We start from the raw sequence: 24677 nt of genomic DNA, 5'->3' as shown, positions 1-24677 counted from the left end.
GTAGAAAACTTGAGCAAAATTTATCATAAAAAATAAGAGGAGTTTGTCTTACAACTGAAGACAATTAGGAAGCTGAGGCACTGACTAGAGTACGGGTGTATGGAAGAAGAATAAAGCTGCCAGAAAACTTAGAGCAGATGAGGGAATATATTAGTGTGATCTCAAGAAGGAGCTTGAACTTTGAAAATTTAAGCAAGGAATTTGGCACTTGTTATTAGTTCCTCACGATCTTTAGCAATAAACAGGATCATATCAAGTACATTCAATTCCCTTCTCTGTTTCTCTCCCAAATATTGGCTAATTACCTGGGCCAGAGGGGTGAGAATAAAGTCTTTAACTGTGGATGCAGCTATGTGGGAATGAAGATGTGCTGAGCCATTGTAGCATAGATCAATAGATTCATTCTCCTTAAAAGAATAGCTTTACAGATCAGGGTAATTTTTATGATACTTTAACTAGGTCATAGCGGGGACTGGTGGTGTTTTGACTCCGCTGACTACCTGCACATGACACCTCGATAGCCGTGCTTGCAAATGGTGAAAATCTTCATGTTAACCACTGAGGAAAAATGTTATTTCATGAGAGGAGAGGTACAAGCTGGATCAGGACCTTGCAGGACACCCCTCGGTCTTACAGGCAAAGGAAATTGGGCCGAAGGGAAGTATAATGTGACATTCAGTGAGGAAATTTAGTCTTGAAAATAAATGTTCTTGAATTAAAAAATAGTGTTTATTCCACTATAACTTCTGATTGTCTGTAGATTTTGGTTTTCTTCCTCTTTCTCCTCAGCTCCTCCTAAGCCCTCTTCTTCTTTTCGTCCAGCTGTGATGTCTTGCCTTGCAGAGGTGCAGCAGGGTTGGAGGCGTCCTGGTCTCTGTGACTCACTTGATGCCACTGCCCTCACAGTGTGATCTGGCATGTCATGGCAGGTCTTATTGCATGTACTTTCCTTCCCCCAGGCCTGCGCCACCTTTCTTCTGCCCAAAGCCACCCCTCGACAGGGATCGTCCTTTCAGGTACATTTTGCCCAGCGGCTTCTACAGCGGAGGCCCAGCTTGGTTAGACCCTACTCATTGTCACGGTGTCATTGACTGAAAATAAGAGGTAGCAAATCTGGCGAAGAGATGATAAAAGTAGACATTGTCCTATCCATGAATAACAGCAATCTTTGGATCATAGCGAATATCTAAAAAAAAAAAGTGCATTGTGATTAAATATTGTGAAGAACTTAAGACAGTGTTCTCCGGTGTCATATGGTACATTTTACAATTCGCAGCCTAAATTTCATGAATTATCCGTTTATTGTGTTGACAGAGCTGCCAGAAGCCAGTCCTACTCAATATAATAAAGGCTTTCCTTCTCTGATCAACGTGTTTTAAATACTAAACAAGTTTAGTACGCTTCAGATGATACCTTGTACCTGCTTCTGAATCTCCTTGGAGCTGCTCAGCTGCAAAGCCCAAAGTGACACTGGTTGAGGTCACCGTAAATAGAGAAGCGAGACGCCGAGGAGTAAACATGTCACTGATTACAGTGGAAAAGAGGTGATAATTTAAACCAGCGTCAGTCTGGAAATGATGATCTGACGGTAGACGGAATCCTTTAAGGAGCGGAAAACCTGTCCTTACCAGGGAGGCTGGACTGGGAGCTGAACACAAAACCCATTTTGGAGGGTTACCTGGAGTTAATGGTAGTGCAGCTGGGCAGGGATGGATGAACCCACCGCCAAAGGCGATGCCTGTGTCTCTGTCTTCGGAACCATTTCCCACAACAGAATAACGTGTGCCACTGGGGCCCCACTGTCCACCGGCAGCTCCGTTCCTGGGGCTCTGTCGGCATTGGGCTGCTGCGGAGATTCAGTCCACTTTCTCGAAATATTGAGGGATTTGGGATGAAAACAATGCAAAAATCTGGTTCAAAAAAAGCGCTGAAACTCCCATGTACAGATATAAATATATATGCATGTGCATATAAATTATATATAATGCACATATATTGTACAATACCCAACTGTATATAATAAAATAATAATATGTTATGTACACACACACTGTATATTCCTTTCCACCCAAAGATTTATGTTTTCAGAAGATGTTATTTACAGGGAACTCCCCCTCAGCAGTGCAGGGTGGAATAAGCAAGGTCTGGGAGGGACAGATAATTGCTCTCCCATAAGCAATGGCTCTGGCCCCCTTCCAGCAAACGTATATACGGGTGGGCAAAAGGGTCGCTGCTTCACCTATGTGACAATCCCATGGCGGGGGGGTGGGGGTTGTGTGTTGGTGTTGTCTCGTAATTCGGTTCATTGCTGCGTTTCGTATGCAGGCAATCACTCTGCAGAGGCAGCTTTCTTTTCTTGTGGGGTAGATTTTATATATCAGCAAAGACAACCAGGAAGAAGAAAAACGTTGCATTAAAAAAAAAAAAAAAAAGAACGGAGCCTTGACTGCTTAAGTGCTTTCGGGTTTTTTGGTGGTTTTTTTTTTTTTTTTTTTTTTTTTTTAAGCCTGATTCACCTTAAAGAATCTCAAAGCCAACAACCAGGGAAAGATCTGTGATTTTTCGTGGGTTTTTTTTTTTTTTTTTTTTTTTTTGCAATGGAAAGCGGTAGCCTCTAGGGCCCAGAGGATATGCAGGGAGGCATTTTCTCTTGCTGGTGCAGCCGAGAGCGAGCAAGCGAGACCTGGAAATGAAAGTAAAGAGATCAGGAGGCACATGGAGGGAGCTGCAGGGGCAGCCGATCCAGAAGCAGAATGCTGCCTTCTATAATTAAATAGCACTTACTATTATTATTACTTCTAGTAATAATACATTAATAATATCTCTAGTAATACAATATCATTTATCAAGGAAAGTTTATGCATAGTGTGGGGGGGAAAACCCAAGGAGAGGTGAGTCTTTTATTATTATTTTGGGGGGGATTGTTTTTGTCTTGAACCAATTCTGTGTGTGTGTGTGTGTATTTGTGTATGTAGAAAGGGGTGGACTTGAGAAACAAGAAAATCTGGATGTTGCTTCATTAGAAAGTAAAGGTTTCAGATAGTAACAGCATGGATGAAGCGTTGTGTAATTGCAAATTAAAAAAAAAAAAGGAAAGTGGAGGAAAATAATATGGGCGAGATTTTGAAGCTAACCCCCTCTTCCGCCAAAAATGTGGGGTTTGCAAAAAAATAATTGTCAGAGATCCTAATCCCACCCCCTGGAAAAAAATGTGGTAGTAGTCTAAAAGTGGATAGCTAAGAGAAAAGCCCCTGGGTTTATATGAAAAACTTAGTATTAAATGCGTTTGTGCCTGTTTGTGGTTTGTAGGTTTGAAAGCTGTGTTCAGATCCGTATTCAGGCTGCAGTTTCCCCCTCTTGTTTGGTATAAACCCCATGAAGCAGCAGAGAAGCCCTTGTGGAATAGCTTTTCGAATGCACCTTTCGTAGGGGCTTGTAAAGTTTATAAAATAAGAAGGTTGTGGAATTTTTATTTTTTTAATCCCCCCCCCCCCCCCAATTCTTTAATGCTTTAGACAGTTTCCGGGTGGCAGAGGAGGAGGTTATCTCCCCCCCCCGTCTCCCCCTTAAAGTCGCCTCCCAGTCTCCTGGAGATGAGTGATTTTTATTCAAGCGGATGGAGGGGGGTGGGCAAGGAGGAAGAGTATGTTTTGGTTTGTTTTCCCGGAGAAACCTGGATGTCTACTGCTGCTGGTGACCCCTCCCAGCAGCACCGGGGTGGGGGGAATGCCGGGGTGCCGGCCACCGGCCGAGCCGCCGGGAGTGCGGGAGGCGCCGCCGGCCCCTCTCTGCTCTGGCCGGCCGAGGTGGCGCTTTTGTCCGCGGCGGCCGCTAGGCAAGGCCGGGGATCAGCGGCCTAGTGCTGGGGGTCGGGGGGAGGAGGTGAGCGGGGGCTCCCGCTCCACCCATATGGGAACCGGCCCCGGGTTTTAATTTTTAAAGCGAAGCAGGGGAGGGCGAGCTGGCTGGGCACGAAATCAAGAGCAAATGGCCGAGGGACGGGCAGCATCACCCCACCGCCCCCTCCTCATGCTCCGGCCGCAATGCAGGGCCCCTCGGGGAGGGCCTGGAGGACTGGGGCAGGAGGAGGAAGGGTGTTATGTGTGGAACGGCCTGCAGTAAACAGAGTGTTACATGTCAGGTGTGAGGCTGGAGGGCGCGTAAAATGGGGTGATGGGGGCCGGAGTGGTCTCTTGAGGCTTTGGGCTCCATCTCCATCCCCTTCCTGGGGAAACATCTGGTCGATACTTTTATTTTCAGCTGGGGGTGAGGAGGTCGTTGCTACCTCACCCTGCATTTGCTGGAGGTGTTGCTGGGTGAAGCTGGTGGTACCCTGATGCCAGCAGTCCCAATGGTGCCACGGGACTAGTGAGGTGTGGTAGAGTGGCCACCTTGGGGTGGCTGGAGCCTGGAGGGACAGGGCTGTTGGAGCTGGTGTGCACAGCATGGTGGTGGGGACCCTGAGAGCCTTCAAACCCAGGGAGTGGGACATGGCAGAGACCAGCCACAGGAGCAAGCGGGAGCCCGTGTTTGTAGTGCAGCTTGTCCTCTGCTTGATGTGGGTCTGGTTACCCCTTCTGCTGCACCACCGAGGTGGTGAAACTGCAGCAGCCAGTGAGAGACTCCATTTTGCAGACTAGCGCATCCTGGAACCTTTTGCCTGGACGAGAGTGCACAGACCCTGGCACTGAGCTCTTGTCTCAGCTCTACAACCTGCCACTTGCATCTCGGTGCACTTATTTCTGGCTGAAATGTTACAGTCAAAGCCTGAAAGTTGGTCAAGTGTGAACTCATTGCCATCCCAGAAATACAGTATGAAAAACTTTGCCCAAATTAATCTGTCTCAGGGTTGGAAATAAAACCCAGGTCCTTGATAAGATAAATTGAAGTCTTTCTGTTCATCTCGTAGTGTCTCACAGAGCGTATCTACCCAGTTTGTGATTGAGTCACCCTGTTTACTGTCTCGTTCTTCCTTCTGAAGGCAAGAAAACCATTTTGCCTATTTCCTGCATTTTATTTTTGTCTGGCAAATAGTTTGTAACTCATTGACAGACTATGAATAAAGTCCTCTCTCGATGGTGGACCAGAGAGAATAAACATCTCTGGACTGAAAGGATAAGAGCTTTGTAGTGGGGATATAAATATTCTGGATTCGAATTCTGCTGGTGATTTGAGCAGACGAGTCTGAACAGACAGATCTGGGGGGTTGGGGGGGGGGAGAAGGACGCTTAGGCACACTGCTTCATGAAATGTTTTCCTCTGTGTTTCTAAAAATATTTAAAAGACTGAGAAAACAAAAGCTAAACAGGCTTTGGGCTTAAAATTAATTATGCATCAGCCATGGTGTGGTGTGCAGCAGAACTGAAGTGTTGCACGTATGGGTGGCTTGCTGTGTGTTGGGTTTGCTGGCGTAACGAGTGTGCAGCTTGGTTTGAGGTCGAATGAGACATGGCAAAGAGGCTGGAATGACGAGGATAGACAGAAGTGACCTGAGTTTACTAGGGAGGTGTCAGGGCAGGAGGTGTGGGGAGCAAAACGAGGAGTCTGAATGGTAGCCTCCAGCAGCAGTGGGGCAGGCAGGGTGGGGGAGAGGTCAGCCAGGCGTGGAGGAGGCTGCTGGTGTGGAGTCAGATCGAAAGGGAAAGGTGGTTGTTCCCAAGAGATGTGAAAGAAGTTGTTAGGGCAGCAGCATGTGGTGCGCGTTTTGAGGGTGTTGCCATGAGGAGATGACTCTTATGTGCAAAGTCGTGACATAAGTGTGAAGGCATGATGGAGCTTTAGCAGAGGAAGCTGGTCACCCACTTGCAAGGAGAGGGGAATATGGGGCAGTATCAGGGAGCAACAGTCAGGAGGGGAGATCAGGCCTGTGGTTTATGTCTAAAGAAAGCAATGTAGTCTTGTGTTGGAGAACGTTCACTGTGGGAGATGAGGGTAGGACTGCAGAGATTAAACAGCATGCAGGGCACAGAGGGTTTTTATTAACGAGGGTTTTGTAGCAAGGATCAAAACTGTATCTGTGTATCTGTGTATTGTGGGACTAAAAGAGATGCAATGGGTTGGTCAGCCATCCACGTGAAGCGAGATAGGCATGTTGGATGTGGTGGCAATGGTGGTGAGGAGAGAAAAAACAGAAGAGGAGCTCCAGGATGCAAGACGAGTTGGGTAACTCTCGGAAGGAGACGTTCTGGAGCCTTTCCCCGTGGTTCTTTGGCTCCACTCCAGCTTTTGAATGTTTGAATGCCCTTCTCTGTGGGCAAGCAACAGTAACTAGTTCTCATTGTAACGCGTGCCCACATCCTGCTGTGTAGGATGTTTTAGCAATGGGGTCAGGGTAGCCATGAGTGCAGGTACTGATCTCTTCTTCACTCCTTGCAGTCATATTTTAAGAACTGAGCTCAGAAGCAGAGGTTGAAGTAGGCTGTGCATATCAGAAGCTTTTCAAGGTGACTGTTTTGTGGATATACACAATTGTGAAAGTGTGCCACAGCATTTTTGGAGTGCAGCCATTGACTTTGTGATGACCAGCCAGTGTTCAACTGCTCTCCCCACCAATAATCTTCCTTTTCATCAGATCAGTGGGCTGCCACTTCCCTGACTTTTGTTCTCTCCAGTATGGCTCATGTCAGGGAGCAGCAAGAGCAGGGCTGCTCCTCCAGGGAGGACAAGCTAGGAGCCGAAGCTGATGACAGCCACCAGCAGTGCCCTGACTAAGGAGGGTACAGCCCCACAATATCTATCTGAACAGTGCAGGCAGAACAAGATGCTGATAGCAGGGGTCCATCAGCAGTCCCAGAGAAGATGAGGTGGTGAATCGGGTCCCGCGTCCACCCACCGAGTCCAGCGATAGGAGATGGTGCCAGAGACAGGACTGGAGACAAGCTGCCTACAGTGTAGGTCCAAGGTTTGTCCAGGAGATAGGACTGAGGGCAGGTACACCTACAGTATAGCTGAGGTGAGGCCGTATGCCTGGACCGGAGCTTAAATGGAGCTCCTAGACCATGCGCAGAAGGTGCGGGGGTGGGGGTCTGTTAGTGCACTCAGGGCCCAGGCAGCTAGAAATTCCTCCTTCCTCCCTGTCCTTTCTCCCATCAGCCTTTGTGACGTTCCCCTTGACCTTTTAACTCCTCTTGCCCTCCCTTTTTATCTGTTGTCACTTCCCATGGTGACTGTTTCCCCTCTCTTGTCTCTGATGGCCCTTGCAGTTCTCTCCTACTCTGTCCTCGTTTGTGGCTTTCACTGTTGTCTATCTGAAAATGGTTCCTACTGCTCCTCCTCAGCTTGTCTGTTCTCTCTTACTTCTTCTGTCTTTGTAGAATTTCATGCAAGGAGAGGTATCAAATGAATTGCCTCTGTCTCTTTCTTCAACCCCTCATGCCGGTCTGCCTGTAGCGTTAGTGATCATATTAACCTCACAGTCTCCTTGTTAAATTTCCTTCTTTCTTCCTGATTGCTCATTATCCAGGCTATTTATAAATCATTCCAGGCCTTCTGTTGATGTTGTACTGAGGTCTACCTGCTCTTCACCATCACTTCTGTTAAAAGCCTTTATAGAGATGCTGATCATCACTCATCTTGTCTGCTGGCTTTCCCTTTCTTGCTGTGCTGCCCATCCTGTTCCGAATGCAGCTGCTTAAAATCTTCTGCCTGCTGCTCGGACCAGATTGCTCTCAAATTTAATGTCTGATGGCTTACAAACTGCACAGTGTCACTTCCAAGCTCTTGATTCCTTCTTCTGCCATGTCTTTTTGGTCTTTCTCTTGCTCCTGCCTTTCCCCCTTCCCCCAACTGTCCTTCTTGGTAAAGGGCAGGTATCAATTCTTCTACATTTCGCATGGTGCAAAGCACAATCAATAAGGGCTTGCTGAGTTGCCAGAATTGATTTTCACATACCTTAAAGGTCTCTTCACCCCGTTCCAGACTAAATGTGCCATAGGTACTGTAAGATACCTTAGAATGATAGAGATGGTCTTAATATAAGAGCTGTTGTAGTGTAGAGTTAGAGAAACGACTTTTGTTTTTCTCGTGATCTCTTTAGAGGTGATTCCAGGCTGGGAGGGCACAGTGTCTTCAGCTCCATCTCATCTCAGTGTTTTTGTGCTTGCTGCCTTTGTCCTCAAGTTACCGTTCCTCAAATGCTGAGCGTTGTTTGTGATCACAGCTGGTTGATGTCAAGCCTGGGAAATGTGCTGTCGCCAGCAACTCTGTTTTGCCACAAAGTGCCATCCCTTCTCCTCTTCTTTATTCTTTTCTTGTGTGACAGACCTGTGTAGCTTGGGGAGAGTACAGGGACGAGCCATTCCAAGATGTGCTCCCAAACTGCAGGGGATGATGGTCATGTATCTAATGGTGTGATTCAGGCCCGTTGTAGTTGAGAAAAGGGACATTACTCCAAAATGGCTCCATCATACTACTTATTTGTCTGTGCTCACAGAGACCCAAACAGGATTTGGTCAAACCCAGACAAGTTACTGGGCCCATTTGTGTCCCTGACTAAATGGGGATAACTTTCTCTCGAGCCTTCCTCAGGTGCTGCCCACCCCAATTTAAAACACTGCAGAATGGGGCCCTGTCCCCTTTCAAAGGAGCCTTCCCAAGTCTTTGCTGCTCTTGCCTGCTGATTTTCAGCATGAAATTCCCATTGTATAGATTCATTGCTGTCCTTTTATGTGGACCACAGCAAGCGATTCTATCTCCTTCCTTTGTGTCTCTCTTTGTGATATGCCTCCAGACACCTTACATAGATTACTCGTCTCATATGATGTGCAGTAAACCAGTTTAAATCCAGACCAGATGAATAGTGGTCAGAATTGCACAAATTCCTGAAATGACTGCCAGTGCAGGGGAGTTGTTGATTTTTATTTTTTTCCCCTTTCCTAGAAGGCAGTCATGATAACAGTTGGTTCCCATTGCTTTATTTACTGGCAGCCTAAGTAGAGAGCTCAAACTGAAGTAATTGCTCTTTGCCCATGTATCCTGGTGGTGGCATGTGAGAAAGAGCAGATACTTGGTAGTGAGCTGCTTGCCGTTCTGTATCTGCAGTGTGGATAAATCGTAGACTTCAGTGTTCAGGGCATCTGGTCTGGAACATTTTGTTAGTAGTAAATTCAGGCACACACAGAATATTGTGCTGCTTAATTGCCAGCAAGACCTAAAATGACTCATTTTATGTTGTTTCTTCTTCTTCTTCTGCAGCAACTATAATGGAGAGACAGAAGAGAAAACAAGAAATAGAGAAAGGACTTCAGTTCATTCAGTAAGTGGACAACCTCATTGTTTCCTGTGACTTTGGGAGTGTTTGTATCAAGGATTGCAGGAACTGAGTTCTTCCTGTTCACTTCTTATGGCTCTGCTTCATGGGAATGAGATATTGGTGCTGAAGATTTTCACTGTGATTCATCAGGGTGCTTCTTGTCCTGCCAGCTCTCTGAACTTGAAATTCTGTCATTTTAATTTCCTTGGGTTTTGACCTCCACTACAGTTCTAGGATGGTCTTTATAGTCAGCATAAAGCTAACGCTTGGACCTTCTACTTCATCTTCAGCGTGAAGATCTTGAACTGCTCTCTCAACAAGGTTATCCCACTTTTCTTAGGAAGGGAAATAGTGTTTTTGCTTTGTAGGTGGAGAAAGCAAGGTAAATGACTTGCCAGGTACCCTGTATGGTGTCTGTAGAAAAAATAGATGACCTGGGCTCTTTTACAGTTGCCAACCTGGTAGGTGCCTCAAGTCATCCTTTTGTGAATATCACGTGGACTTCTAGAGCTTGAAGTTGTTGCTTATGTACTAGTTACAAGTCCAAGTACTTCCTTATAAAGTATAGTCATGTTTTTTCTGTCCAGTGTTTGAATTAGCAAAGGCCTCACTCTCAGGTCCAGGTTCCATGTTGAGTAAGGAAGTAGCAAGATTGTAATCAGATTGCTTTGGGGTTTTTTTAAGGTCTGCCTTGAGTCCTGCAGTTGTTATGGCTGAAATCTGTGCATCTACAATAGGAAAAAAAGCCAAATCTTCCATGTTACATATTTATATCCCGTGGCACGGCAATGGTATTTTTGCCCCAGTCTGAGACTAAATGGGGCTGATAACCCAGTTTCAGAGAGGCAGTTGTGAGGTTTGATTTGGTAATATTTATAAAAATGTTCAAGATTCCTGGAAAGAAAATAATTTAGAAATACGGGGTGTTGTTCATGCTTCTGGAGTGTATCTTAAAGTCTGAACCAGGGGCAGTGTCATCTTTGGCTAGTTTTGATGTGAAAGAGGGGTACTCCAATTTTGTAAGCAGAATGAATGTTTCTTACAGAGCCATGGGATTTCCTGTAATTAATTTTAAGGAGCAGACGATGATTAGATTAGATGAAATCTAAAAAAAAAAGTTTATTCTCTGACCAATAAGTTCATGTATACAGTGTTGCATTTCCAAGGTGAGGAGGGCTATGAAAGATGCTAAGGATTTCTCTACAGCCGATTGTTTTCTCCTGGAAGAGAAAAAATAAATACATGTGGACCAAGCCTGGATGACTTGGATGGTCCCATTTGAAGAACGGAAATTTTCTCCCAAGTCTCAGCGCTGTGTTATCCACACAAGTACTGCCAGTTTTGTGGCACAGCCTGGCAGCCTTGATCAAGATAGCTTGAGTTAAATGGGCTCCCGAACCTGCATTGTTTTCTCCCTTCCTTTTGGGGTGTAGGCCTAAAGGCATGTGGCTGAGTTAACAAAGAGGAAAGTGATTCACTTATCACTGAATGTCTTTGGTCTCACAGAGGATTTGAGGAGGTCTTGGTGTGCCGGTTTGGTGCCTCTCATTAGAGCCAGATACACTTAAAATACGCTTGTATTCTCCATGACAATCTCTCATGGGACTTTCTCAAAGATGTTTTTTTTTAGGTGGTGGGCTGAAGGCACATTACAGAGGATCGTGTATATGCAGAAAATAGCTGAGAATAAGATTCCTCTAGTCTCAGATCCCTTTGAGACCTGACCATCTCTCTCTTGACACGACTGTGGCCATCACCGATCTCCCTAATTGTGTTCTCTTTGCACCAGCTGCTTTTGAAGTGATAAAGTGTTCAGTAACTCACTGAGATCATCAACACAGGATGGAAAGATGATTTCTTCGTCAGACAAAAGCCCTTGTTTGCATGGATGCCTGTTTCATGAGCGTTTTCTCTTCTTTTTTTCAGGTCCACATTACCCCTAAGCCAAGAAGATTATGAGGTAATGAAGAATTTGTTTTCTGAAGTTGGGAACCCTCTGGTTAGCAAGATTTGTTCTGTTGCACAGCCGTTAGTTTACATACCAAAAGTGGAAAGCGTGGGATGGTCTCTTACAATTTGTCTGTTACTTAAAGTTTTAAGCTTCTGACAATGACAACTTGCAGGGAAAGGAGAAGACACTTGAGTGTTCAAGAAGAAAGGAGATTTGCTACCAAAAGTCTGATGTTTTACAGGAGGCTGGGGAGGCAGGAGAATCTCAGTGGGCAGGAAGTTTGCGAAAACCTGTGGAAAGGAATGGGAAATTGGGAAACCTCTCCTGTCTCTGAATATCCACTTCAGTCTATTTGCTCTCTCCCTGCTGCCCAGGCCTTTTTGCAGAAGCTGGTGAGAAACCTGTTTGCAGAGGGCAATGATTTGTTTCGAGAGAAGGATTTCAAGCTTTCACTAGTACAGTATGTAGAAGGGCTGAATGTGGCAGATTACGCAGCCTCCGATGAGGTGACCATCCCAAAGGAACTCCTGTGCAAGCTGCATGTCAACCGAGCTGCCTGCTACTTTGCCATGGTGAGTGCCTTCTCAAGTCATCCGCAGGGGCCAGGGAGGACATCATGGTTGCAGTGCCATGCAATTGGAAAAGATGTCAAGAAGGGTTTCAGTTGATTTTGTGTGCTCCCTTCTCCAACACTGGACGAGACCATGACACACACTGTTATCTCCCCACTATTGCACTGTGTCTTGCAAGACCAGAGAAAGGTTGTGAAGGAGAGGGGGCCAGTCCTAAGGTACTGAGAATGCAGTTCTGGTCCATGTTGGTGAGGTGCTAGTACAATTTGGAGATTGGAAAGATCCAGTGCCTCCCAGTATTGACTGAGTGTCTCTCTAGAATACTGTTCGAATATTGCTCTGGAGTCTCCTGCCTACTCAAGTGAGGCACTGGAAGTTAATGAGAAGGCCTTGATGGAACTTTCAGCACACATATGGAAAAGGAATCTGCAATACTTAGGCTCTAAAAGGCTGCGTGCTTCCATTTTTCTAAGGAATCTAACAGCTTTCCTTTATGGCACTGCCCCAGAGCAGGTCCATCCTGTTCATAATGAGGCTGAGTCCCGTGTAAAAAATTAGCCAGCAGTCACATAATTAAAGACTGTTAAATGTCACATGCCCAAGTTAGAGGGGGAGAAAAGATAAGGTTGCTCAAGCAGCCTTAATTCTGGCATTCACTGACTTTGAAGTGTTTTGACTTTTGCAAGACTTAACAAAATGTTCTATTACAGTAGATTTTGTATGTTTGTGCGCTGGTCTGTGCATGAGGTAATGTATATATTTTCAATTGCCTTTTATATTTCTATTTTCTGCTGAGGGATAAAACATTTGCACTCACACAGAAGGAGGGGTTAGTCTGCTGTGCCTCAGCTGACTCGAGATGGTCTCTTCTGTGCAGGGGTTGTATGAGAAGGCATTGGAAGACAGTGAGAAGGCTTTAAGTCTTGACAAGGAGAACATCCGAGCGCTCTTCCGGAAAGCCCGCTGCTTAAATGAACTTGGAAGACACAAAGAAGCATATGAGTGCAATAGCCGATGCTTGCTGTCCCTCCCACATGTAAGTTTTTGACACACAACTCATCTTGATTTCTGTGGTTTGTCACCTTCATCCTCTGTAAGATGCTTAGTGTGAGGCCAGAGGATAGTGGAAGAGGAAGCTCGTCTGTTCCTGGGAACACGCTTATGCCCAGAAATTCTGTGTCTCTGACTCAAAGATGATGTTGGACCTCCCATGTTTCTTCAGTCCAGGTCACCCTCACTGGTTAGTGACAGCAGGTTTGGTAACCTATTTGTGAAGAGCAAAACTCTACCCTAATAATATGTGAACTAAGGCCATGAGATTGTTTTAATTAGCTGGTTTTATATGTCTAATGGGAGTAACTAGGAGCATGAGACAAAGGGGAACTGGAGCACTGGAAGGAAAACATGTATACTTTTCCTGTTTTAGATAAAAATGTCTCATGTTTTACCTACTGGTTGCTAAGGCAAGCTGATAGAGCTTTTTATTTCTTGTCGGACATGCGAAGGTGTCCATGACATCACATGCCATAGTTATTTTTGTGTTCACAGGCGTGTGAAGAGGGGACTGTCTGCATATACTGGGCCCTAGATATTTTCCTGACAATGCTTTTGTTGAGTGTTCTTTTAGGCCAAATATTGAACAGGAAACCAGACTGCGATTAGCTAGATTCTAGTGAGCACTGCGTATCTTTGCTAAATTTGGTTCTGATCCATCACAGTAATGCTATTACAAGAAAAATGCATCTACTTCAGCAGGAGAAGTTAACTTTCCTTCATTATTAGTGTTACAGAAGCAGTCTTTGAAAGCCTTATTAGCAGTTAGTTACTCCTTTTGTGTAGCTTGTAAATTCTAGTTCCTTTGACTTGTCAGAACAGGGTGACCAAAACGCATTAAAGGTATCATGTTAGGGGAGTTCCAAAGAACTGTTATTTAGACAAACCCTTTTATAAACAAAAACATCTAATCTATGTGTTCATGTAAAGCCGTATCTGGCTGTCTTTCACATTGCAGTTGAGCCACTTAATTGAATTTAATTTTTAAACATATACTTCTGTTTACGTATCTCCCATTATTATTATGACAATCACTGTGCGTCTACGAACACTTTGTCAGACTTCTGTATGACAGACTTCTGTGTGACAGACGGTTTGAGAAGAAGAAGGTACATCCTGAAGGGGTGTAAGATGGAGAGAGAAAAGAGAGAGAAAAGGAAACGGACAAGATAGATTTTGTCTTCACTGAGTTCAGAGAAGATGGTGACAAGACCAGGAAGAATTACTTTACTGAAAGAGTGGTCAGGCACTGGAACAGCCTGCCCAGGGAGGTGGTTGAGTCACCATCCCTGGAAGTATTTAAGAAACGTGTAGATTTGGCACTTCAAGGCATGCTCTAGTGGCAGAGATTGTAGGGCTGGGGTTTTTTTGTGTGTATGGTTGGACTTGATGATCTCAAAGGTCCTTTCCAACCATGAGGATTCTGTGGTTCTATGATTCTAAGACCGATGTTGAGCGTGTGGGGGAGCAAGTACACTCAAAAAGTGGCATTCCAAATTGAAGGGAAATGTTACTGATACTGTGGGCTGGAAGAACCAGAGGCTAGTGAGGGGTTGAAAGGGAAAAGATGAACCTTCAGGGAGAAGGAGGTTGTAAAGACCAGCATGACAAGTAGAGAGAAAAGAGCAAACTTCAAGTTAGCAGCAGATGCAGGAGGAGACATTGGGACATTAAGGAGGGATGTCACAATAGGGTGGGCAGATGCTTTTTTCTTCTCTGAAGAAACTGTTAAAGTACTCTAATACTTTTGCAAATAGGGAGAGAGAGGAAAGAGTTGCTGGTGATAAATAAGTGAAAAAGGTTGTGGCAGGTTGTTAGTCTAGGCAGAGCTGGAGAGGATGGAGCAGGGGAATGAAGCATGGCCCAGAACTTTGTCTAAAGCCCACGGTGGGGTGTGAGTGGGCGTGGGCAGTGAGCAGGGAGGATGGTAAATAGCACGCAGCGGGGAAAGCAGAAGGATCTGCCTGACTAAGCTGAGGCTGTTTAACCGGAGCCGGAGACGGTGAAAATGCCTTGTAGCTAGAAAGTTGGAAACTGAGGCTTGGTTTCAGCTTTAAAAACAAACAAACAAGCAAAACAGGCTAGTGAATACTGTCTGCATATCAAAACTGATTATTAGCTCTGTGGCTGGTGGAGAGGGAAAGTATCCAGGCTGTGCATGCAGGAAGGCATGCAGGCTCCTTCTTCCCAGACATGGGGACCTTATGGAAGCTGTATCAGCCCCCAGCACGGGGACTGCTAGCAGCCAGCCTTGGCAGCCCCTTCAGCTGTCTTGCCAGCAGGACTCGTGAACCTTGCCTTCAGAGTGGGTGCTTTCTTGGAAGCAGACACTCAATTCTGATTTTCTGCAGCATCCGGAGAGTGTGTGGGGGTGTCCTGGTGCAGCTTCAGTACCTCAGCATGACTGAATGACAACAGCGCTTAGGTCTGCATGGACTCTCCTAGGGCTGCTCTGGCAATTGTCCACCTGCTGCTGTCTAAAAGTGAGGCTTCTTGGCACAGCCCAGAGTGGGTAACTGCATTCCTGTTTATTTCACTGTGTGTGCCGCAAAGGCAAAACTGAAAGTGTCCTGCCAATTGTTTTTGTCCCCAGGATGAAAGCGTCACGCAGCTGGGACAGGAGCTTGCCCAGAAGTTGGGACTGAGGGTTCGAAAAGCATACAAAAGACCTCAGGTATGACTTCTTTTTTCTTAGAGACTGTCCTTTGGCTCTTTCAGATTTACTTTTGCAAAAGTGGTAGGTGCAGCTCTGGAGTTACAGACACATGTACACTACCCTGCAATCCCTCTAGCAGGCTGCTGGCTGTCCTCCTGGTCCTGACCCTCTGACTCGCTTTACCTTGATTCGTTTCTAACCCCCTTGCTGCTCTGCAGGAGAGGCCTCCGATGCACCAGGAGCCTGTGTTTGTGGAGGAGAGGGACGTGTGGTCTGATCACAAAGGAGATTTTGCATCACAAGTCCTTTCCCTGTTATGGGATGAGGAGGGTGGGATCCTCTGCTGCATTGGATGCATGGCTGGTTTTGTAGCGTGATGGGTCATGAAGGGTTCCTGCCCCATATCTAGGCAGACACCAGCTTTGTGGTGGTGGAAAGGCCTGTGCTTTGGGACAGCAACAGGTATGCATGTGGTCAGACGCTAGGAAAGAAGGCAGCAAAAAGCGAATCCTGGGTCCAATTAAACGATGCCAGTAGCTGGACCCATAGCCTGGATCTACAAGAAAGTGCTGGAAAGTAACTGGAGTGCTGCTGGTGTTTAAGTGCATACCCTGGGATGGAGCTAGAGGGCGTTCGGCCACTGCTAGCACTCTTGGATAAGGCTGCCTTGGTCACGTAAAATCCCAGTGTGCGTTTTCAGGAGTAGGGAACATGAGCTAGTAGTAGTCGAGGCTTACATTTGCATTCGCATGCTCGGCCCCCTGCACAGCGGTGTGTTAAACAGCCAGCATGTTCCACCTCCAGAGGGGCACCTTTGCAGTACGCGGTGAAGTGATTAGTGGGCATCCAGTTTGCAGAGAGCTTTTGGGGTAAATTTGACTGTAGCAATCTTATTCCTCTCCCTGACCAACCTCACATATGATTGGCCTACCCCCCAAAAAATCCTTGATGTTATAGCAGCTCTTAATGCTCCAAAATTACTCTGTCTCCTCAAATAAGGGGAAGTTTTACACAGAAGTACTTTTTGTAGCTGCTCATTGTGTTGGCCTTGCCACCTTTTTGCTGCTGTGATCAGCTTAGACCACCTGTATGTTAGTAAAATAAAGAATAAAAGCTCCAAAATGCTTTTTATTATTTGAAATTTAGTGATCAGTATTTTGGTAACACCTTGCTATGTATTGTGTTAACTTCCAGCTTTCATTCCAGTGCTGTAATGCTTTCGCAAAGTAGTAATTCCTTAATGAAAAGACAAAAAACTTACGTTCTTTGGGAAAGTTTTTTGCTTCCTGGTTGTGCGTTGGATGTTGAGAGTTTTGCACTGAGGTCTCCAGAACAAATAGATGTCCCTTTCAGTGTTCAGAAAAGTGTACCCTTGTGTCACAGTGGCATGCCTTTTGGGGTGGGTTTTATTTATGGGTGGGAGGAAACAGTGTTGTAACCCAGTTTTACCTAGTTTACGAGCATTCATGGAATGTCTCTGTTCTAAGACCTCTCTCTTCCTCGCAGCAGGAATTGGAAACATTCTCGCTACTCAGTAATGGCACGTCAGTCAATTTGTCAAACCAGGTAGAGTTTGCATCCTCTGATTGTTAACTGCTCATGGATTGTGCCACGAGAATGCTTTGCAGTTTCATTTACATGCAAATTTATGATTGTCTTTTATGATTTAAATGTGTTAATTAGTGTTTTCAGCTTTTAAGGAGTATCGCCAAGGAAATTAATGTCTTTGAAAATATTTCTAGTGAAAACATTTTTGATGTCAGTAATTAGATCATTGAAGGTGGTTATTTTTCTTAGGTATTGTGAATGCATGCTTTCTCTTGCATTTTAAATAAGTTTTGTTTTTCAAGTTTTTACATAGTTAGGGCAATGCTAAGTAAAATTCAGAAAGTGCAACTGCTGAAGAAACATACAAAATTAAATCATGCGCATGCGATGTACTGAGCAAGGTACATACACAGTTTATGTATTCTTTCTATTGTCCTGTCACCTGGGAGACCCTGGGCAGGGCACTGTGCAAATACTAAGCTAAAATATAAAAAATTGCTGATTTCCTTGTTCCACTGCTGGCCAAAAAAACCCCCAGAAACTCGCTAGTTTTACAGACTATTTGGTACTTCACACTACTCTTTAAAGCAAACAAACTATAAAACAGTAAAAATTGACATTTTGTACAAGATGGTATCCTAAAGAATTCATTTACCTCCCAGCGCTGAGTGACTTGCCTTCACATCTTTCTAGGAGAGCCAGTCAGCTTATTTTAACAGTCGTGCCTAGTTTTCAATTTGAAAGTCTTTCCTTTTGCAAGAAAGGAAAAGTGCAAAAACTAGAAGTTGCAAAAACTGCTGCAGTAGATGCAGTATCTCAAAAGTAATGCTTTACTTGTGCCTTCTTAAGTTTAAGCTGAAGGCACACATACCTACCTCTGTTTATGTTTCTGTAAAATACGGGCTCATTTTATTCCTTGCCTGGAGCTCCAAGTCAGCAGTTGTCTTGACGGAAACCTTTTCCTGTTTTGAGTTTGCTATAAAAGTTTGTGGTTGTTAGATTGCAAAACATGTGAACTAAGAAAAGGAATGTCGTGTAAGATCAGGCTAATCAGATCTCACACTGCATGGGGCTGACCGATTGATGTATCCTGGGACTTGGGACACAACGTTCTCATCCACACATGAAAAACCCTATTCTAATGTACAGATTTGCTCACATGGTTGGATATTGTGCAGGGCTGGTGTTCCTTTGCAGCAACAGGGCTTGTCCTCTGCTGGAGGTAAAAACGGATAGGCTCTCTGGATTAATGGGCTGTTACAAGTTTGTTGGGTTTACTGCTCTTGCGCTGAAAGAGGCCATAAAGGAAAAGAAAGTGCCAGATGCATTTAGGAGTAGTAAAGAGTCTCATCTGTGAAGTGTGAATATCTTTTTAAAGATGAATTTCTGGTGATATTTTTCTCTCCCTTTTCCTACACCCTCTTTGCAGACCACTTCCAATGGATTGGGTTCGATAGATGACATCGAAACAGGTAAAGACATCTCTCTTCTCTGATTTTTGTGGCTTCAGTAAGGTATCTGACCAGGCTGGCAGGCCTGAGAGGTTCGTCACCTTCATTTGTGTCTCTTCTGCACACTGCTGGCTTTGGTAACAGGAGGAGGAAAAGGTGGTGAGAAGCGGGAGTGTTTTTCCTGCAGAAAAGCTTTTTGTCCAGGCCCAGTGAGAGAGACGTCTGGGAATTAAAAGGATCTGCCGAGGTACACAGCTCTCTCCAGTTGTGCTTTCTTAAAGCTGGGCTTGGCAAAGCTTCTGAAGCTCTGCTCCCAGCCAAAACAGTCCAGATAAAGCGAAGTTAAGGTTGTAGGCAGCTGTTTGTGCTCTGAGCGCCTATGGTCCTCCAAGACGTGGAGGTGGAGGAAATGAAAACAAAGGGAGTTGGGAGGGACCCAGGGAGAGCCACGTTCAAGGTTAGGCACCCAGGAGGAGCAGAAGGAGGGCTACGAGGTTGCTTTTCTTATGCCGGAAAACAAGTGACCTTAACTCTGCCCCTGTAGAAAGGCTTGCTGCATGCTTTGGCCTTCGTTGTGTGCTGGAGCATTGAACTTGTGCCTCTGAGCACATCAGTCTTTGTTGCTTTGAAAGGTAGCAGTGTGTGTGATGGTAATTGTGAAGACTTACCACTGCAAGTAGCAATTGCTTTTCTTATAGAAAGAAACTAATTTCATTATTAGGGTGCTTTGGAAAACATGTTAGTTCTCTGTTGAATGCCAGTTCAGTAACTGAATGCCACGTGCAATCATGAGACCCAGTTCTGGGAATTAAGGAGAGCATTTCACGTTATCTTGCTGTGCTAAAATGAACTGGACTCCTACTGCAGAGTAAAAAGTGACTGCATCCAGTAAGCTCTTTATCTGATCAGGATTTGGTGTAAGAGCAGCATGCCACCTTTGCTGCAGGTCATGCAGAGAGAACCTTTACTACTAGGAAATCTTTTCAAAAGCATTGGAATTATGTGTTATCCCGTTGGCCTGAGAGTGGTGTGCCACCAGGAGGGCTGTGGGTGCTGGGTACCTCGAGAGTTTCAGATTCAAAGCTTTTTTAGCAAGGGTTTTTGTTGTTGTTGGTTTGATTTGGTTTGAAGATGGAACTACTGAATCCCCTTCCCCCATGCTTTGCCCAAAGTTGTCTGATTAACTCAGTCCTGCCCTGCACAGATCTTGCTCAGTATGGCTTTTGGCCAGCTAATGCTCTAGGGAATCACTGCTGTTTTGGGAAGTAGAGCTAGAAACGTGGCTTTTAAAAGCACTGTACTTGCCGCTCTGGGACAGGCAGGTGTATGGCCAGAGAACATACCACATGGGGGAGATGGTATGAGCGATTTGGTTAGAGGGAGCGGGTGGACAAGACCCTCATTTAGCTTATAATAATAACACATGGGACTCAGTGTCATGGCAGTGGCAGGAATCAGAAGGAGACAGATGTGTGCTTGGCATCTGCTCATCAAAGAAGGGCTGTTTTATTTTTTAGGGTGGAGCAAACATGAGGTGAGTACAGGAGGTGCACGAGCTTTCTGGAAAGGGAGTACATGAAATGTGGCTGTGGTGGCTGGTGAGTGAGGTCGGCAGATGGGGTGTCCTGAGAAAAGCAGGAATGGGAAAAGAGGGATAGGGGAGAAGATTGGACAGAGAGGAATGGGAGGAAGTTGCTGAAGGAATGACAGGGTTTGGGTTGTCAGGGAGAGGGGAGCAGGCATTTCTCCTCTGCCCTTTGCAAGTAATGGAACCTGTTGGTCCCTGCTCTTCTCTGCACCCTTCACATGCACTGAGCTGGGGGGGGCTTATGGTTCTCTGCCTTTTGGTCATGCGTTCAACTTTTCAGGGTTTTGTTTCTCACAGGGTGTGTGAGGGCCTCTTTCCTCTGCTTCCCAGTCTGAGTGGGAACCGGAGGGACTTGTTCGTTCCTCACAGAAGTTCTGAGCTTCTGGATCCTTTGGGGCCATGTCATTATGAAATCTTTTGCTCCCCCCTGCACGTGTCCCAGTCCCTTCTAGCATGTCTTGAACTTTTTGTTGGCCCCTGGAGGGATCTTGACTGTGCTCCAGATTTAAACATCTGAAAAACGGGAAGGCACAAGCTGTCCCTTTGTACTGAAGGAAATCTGGCCGAGCTACCAGTGATGAGGCCAGCGTTGAGGGAAGCTGGATGGTTGGCTCGCGAGTGCAGCTGGGGGGCCCGCACCAAAGGGAGATGAGCTGAGAGAAGTCATTGCAAAGGGGGCATGGGGTTGGAGCTGAGCCTGCTCTGAGGGGCAGCTTGGCCTGCAAAACTGAGGATATTTACAGCCTTCCTTTGAGCCACTGGCTGTGGGGAATATGTTCAGCTGCAGCACTGAAAACCTGTGTTGGATCCCATAAGGTACAACATGCGCTTTCCTTCGATCACATGCATGAGGTTGTGGAGAGGGGCCTGTGTCTGTCCCTTGCTGCTTTCCCCTGCTTTCCCTGCCTTTTGTCACAGACCAGACATCTCGGCCTCGGTGCCTTGCACAGTGACCTTGGCTGTGGTCCATCCACGTGGACCACTTAGAACAAATGCTGGAGGAAAGGTTGCAGGGGGCGGTGGTGTACTCTTGGTGGGATTAGAGATAAGGGAGCCTGCGTGTGTGTGTCGTCTCTGCTGTTGTTTTGTACAGGACTTTGGGGTTTGCAGGAATTGCTGGTTTGCTGAGCTCTCAAAGAAGGGCACCAGCACAGTCCTCGGTTAGTGAACGTGCGGTGCATAGGATAGCAACGTGGCTCACTCACCCAGTCACAGTTAGAAAGGGATGGCTGAGGTCTCGTGGGGGTGAGTGAGCTGAGCTTTCACAGACAGGACGCAGCATTTCTCAGTGGATCAAGCTTTGTGTCTCAGAAGCTTGTCTAGTTTCTTTCCTGTTCTTACCAGTCTGTCTAATAAAAGCTATTGTCTCTCCTTCCAAACTTTGCCTTGCTTATAGCCATAGACCGTCGTAGCTACAGTGCAGCCACTGCTATGTGGATGGAGAAGGTAGCATCTTTGTCTTATTTCTTTTCTTTTATTCCAGGACATCTGCACAGGGGCAGAATTAAGGTAGTTTGGGTGCTTGGTTTGAGAACTGCAAATGTAACGCTGCATTTTCCGAATTTCTAACATTTGAACTTTTTTTTTAACCTTTAATTTTTTTTTGAGAATAAAATGCTCTTCTGTGAAGAATATGTGCTTGTAATCTTAACTTCACTTAACAGAGGTTTATATTGCATGATGGGAACGTCTTACCTTTTCGGTAATGCACTGGAGAGGCAAGGAAGCCGTAGGGAAAATCACTGCCTCTCTCCTGCCCTGACCCTGGCTTACACAAGTTCCCATGGGGATGTTTGTTGCTGAGGTGTTGAGGGGGAGTGTGGGCAGCAACCTCCCACCTACGGACATCAGGAAGCACTCGAGAGCAGGGAGTTTACCTGGGTAAAAACAGCCGAGTGAGTCTAATGGGGTTTTTTGGAGACACATTGTTAGCACAACCTGGTGCTAACAACCTGGTGCACCCAATCTCTGACTCTCTTCCCAGTAGGACCTTGTGTTTTTTATCTCCTGCCATGTAGGATGCCTAAGGTTTTAGAGAGCTTCTGAGTAAGCAAGCTTTCAGCTGGGATATCGAAGCTCCAAGGAGTAGAGAAGGCGTTGATCTCTGCCAAATGCATTAGTGAGGAACATTAAAGAAAACACCAGGTGATGGGTTATAGAGAAATTGGGTTATGTGCCCCTGGCCTTTAGTCCTGGCCACAGTGAATTCAGTAACTGCTCAGCCACAGGGTTTGTGTTGTTCCTGGTGACTCTACACGCTTGCCAAATCCTGACAGTCAGTCTGGGTACTGGCCCTTAGAACGTATTTCACCTATTGGTGAGCCATTGGAGACTGGGAAAAAAAAAATGAAAGGGCAAGAACTCTTCAGACCAGAGCCCTTCCTCTCGGAAAATTGGCTTACTTGGTTTCTGTGATTTGATGGAGTTGTACAATATTGGTTTTGCCAGGCTGTGCTCTGCTTGCCCCCTGCAAGAGGCTCTCCTGGGTGACTGGCTCTGTTTCTCCCTCATCACAGACTGCTCTATGGACCTGCAGTGCCTCCCAGCTCCTGCGGCCACCTCCATCCCTGTGAGCGAGGGGCTGGTCCCTTTGCCCTCTGACTCAGATGCAAAGAGCTTGGCTACCTCGCTCCCTGCTGCCAGCTTGCTTCCATCTCCAGACTGCGTGTCCCTGACAGCACCTGAGAGCGTGGAGGACTTCACAGATGGGGACATCATTGGGGAAGAACTGGACTCCCTCCTGGACTCCCTCGCCGAAGGGTCACCATACCCTCTAGTAAGAGTGGGCGCTGCATGGGTTCCCTGATTCTTGTTCCAAATAGGTCCTTGGAGCACATGGACGTGTGTGCTGCCTTTTTCCCTCTTTCTGTCACTCTTTTCACCTAGCTCTTCTGCTGGCAAAACTTATTCATTCCTTCTATTTCTGCAACCAGCTTGAGAGTATCTCAAGAGCCCACCTCCAAGCCTGCTTTGCTGTGTGCGAGTTCATGGAGCTGCCCCTCAAAAGTACCCAAGATAGCCATCCCCCACCATCACCTTCTCCCTGGCCTCTGGTGCCCATGGAGTTGAAGCAGGCCTGAGGGTAGAAATAAGTGTGCTGAAGCAGGAATGATGGGTGTATTTTATACAGTGGGCATGCTCTAATCTCCGTGTATTTTGTACAGGCTGCATTCAGCCCAAGCTCTTTGAACAGGTCTGGGTGCCGTAGAGACGATGTGTATTCATACTTACATTGGATTTTAGTTGCCAGTGTTGCTGATGTTACATGAGCCAACTTGGGTCTGGAAGCAATATAATCATATTTGTGCAGGGCTTCTCTTGAGCCAAAAAGCTATGATGAGAGGTGCCACAAGTAATGGTCGTAACCCTGACCTCGGTGCTGTGTGTACTCAGCTGCACTGTTTCTTGACCTGAGCTGGTTTAAGTGCCCAGTGCAGGGCTCTGCCTTGCAGACTGATGAGCTCAGGTAGCCTAACACCTCCTCAGGGACCTTGGTCCAGACTGTGTGCAGTGTAGATAGATTGGAAGGTCTGTGGGAAGTTTGCAGGCAGATGGGGCTGCCGGGTGTCCTTTTGCTTCAGATAATACAGCACACACCTGAGTGGGAGCCTGTTGCTCTCTGCGTTCACTTATTCTCTTCTCCTCGTCCCTAATATGCTGCTTATCCTCCCCCTTCCCGATTCCCCAAAGTCTCTGGTCCAGGGCACCATTCCTACCAACCTGCCAACGGAGATGCCCCAGCTGATCCCTGTGTTTCCGGGGGGAACTCCGCTGCTGCCCCCAGTCGTGACAGCCAGCATCCCTGTCTCCACCCCGCTGCCACCTGCCTCCTTCGGCCTGGTGATGGATCCCACCAAGCAGCTCTCCTCTTCCTCTGTCCTGGATGCCTTTGAGGCCCCACCGGGGGGAAGTGGCGGCTCCACCTTAGATTCGCTGGATTCCCTGGATTTGCTCCCCTACACAGACTCACGGCTTGATGCCCTGGACTCTTTTGGGACAAGCAGAGGGTCACTGGATGCCTTGGATTCCTTTGCCATTGGTAGGTGTGGGGCTGATGGAATTTCATGCTGCTCTCCCGGTGAATGAGTGCTAAAATTATTTCCGTCAATGCTGAGAATGTCTGTCATATAGCTCTGTATGCTGGTGCCGCAGAACAGGAGTATAATTGTAGAAGAGGTCAGGGAATTGTCTTGAACAGAGCAACTCAATATGTCTAGCTTAGGAGTAATGAAAAAGGCTCTAGGTGTGTTATCCCAGATGAGCAGGATGTACATGGTGTGAAATCTCAGAGGAGAAAGGAACACAAAAGTATATAATGATGAGTGATGAGATCTAAACATGGCTTCGTATCCAGGACGCCTCTGATGGTAGAATTTGCTAGACTGTAACATGATTCCTCCACCCTCCCCAATGACTTTTTGATATTTTGGACCAAATGAGTGAAATCCTGTTGACTGTTTTAGATGATATAGGACCTTGTTGTGCTGGGCAGAATGGTAGAGGCCAAGGTGGGTGTCTCCCATCTCTGGATTCAGGGCGGTGAACGTCCTGATGCATGGGGAGCTACACTGTCATGTCAGAAGGAGCAAAGCTGTGGAGGATGGTGGG

At 46.3% G+C, this 24677-nt stretch overlaps 1 protein-coding gene across 10 annotated transcripts in view; it reads left to right on the top strand.

The window, feature by feature from the left end:
• The first annotated feature begins 2503 nt into the window (after positions 1 to 2503).
• The window catches only part of ZC3H7B (zinc finger CCCH-type containing 7B), a 47877-nt gene continuing 25703 nt past the window's right edge, over positions 2504 to 24677 (top strand). For 5 of the 10 annotated variants that reach the window (XM_074578126.1, XM_074578101.1, XM_074578083.1 and 2 more), the window contains exons 1-10: positions 2627 to 2891; positions 9193 to 9253; positions 11177 to 11210; positions 11576 to 11773; positions 12651 to 12809; positions 15420 to 15500; positions 16989 to 17048; positions 18460 to 18502; positions 22586 to 22845; positions 23760 to 24108. In XM_074578126.1, coding sequence (XP_074434227.1) covers positions 9201 to 9253; positions 11177 to 11210; positions 11576 to 11773; positions 12651 to 12809; positions 15420 to 15500; positions 16989 to 17048; positions 18460 to 18502; positions 22586 to 22845; positions 23760 to 24108 — 1237 coding nt within the window. In that variant the 5' untranslated portion in view covers positions 2627 to 2891; positions 9193 to 9200. Of the gene's footprint in view, positions 2892 to 9192; positions 9254 to 11176; positions 11211 to 11575; positions 11774 to 12650; positions 12810 to 15419; positions 15501 to 16988; positions 17049 to 18459; positions 18503 to 22585; positions 22846 to 23759; positions 24109 to 24677 lie in introns of all 10 variants that reach the window. The other 5 variants (XM_074578062.1, XM_074578137.1, XM_074578116.1 and 2 more) reach the window with 4 other exon arrangements.

Source organism: Larus michahellis, chromosome 1, assembly GCF_964199755.1.
Source record: "Larus michahellis chromosome 1, bLarMic1.1, whole genome shotgun sequence".
Lineage (NCBI taxonomy): Eukaryota > Metazoa > Chordata > Aves > Charadriiformes > Laridae > Larus > Larus michahellis.
Note: the sequence above shows the minus strand (reverse complement) of the source record. Positions and strands in the feature narration are given on the sequence as shown.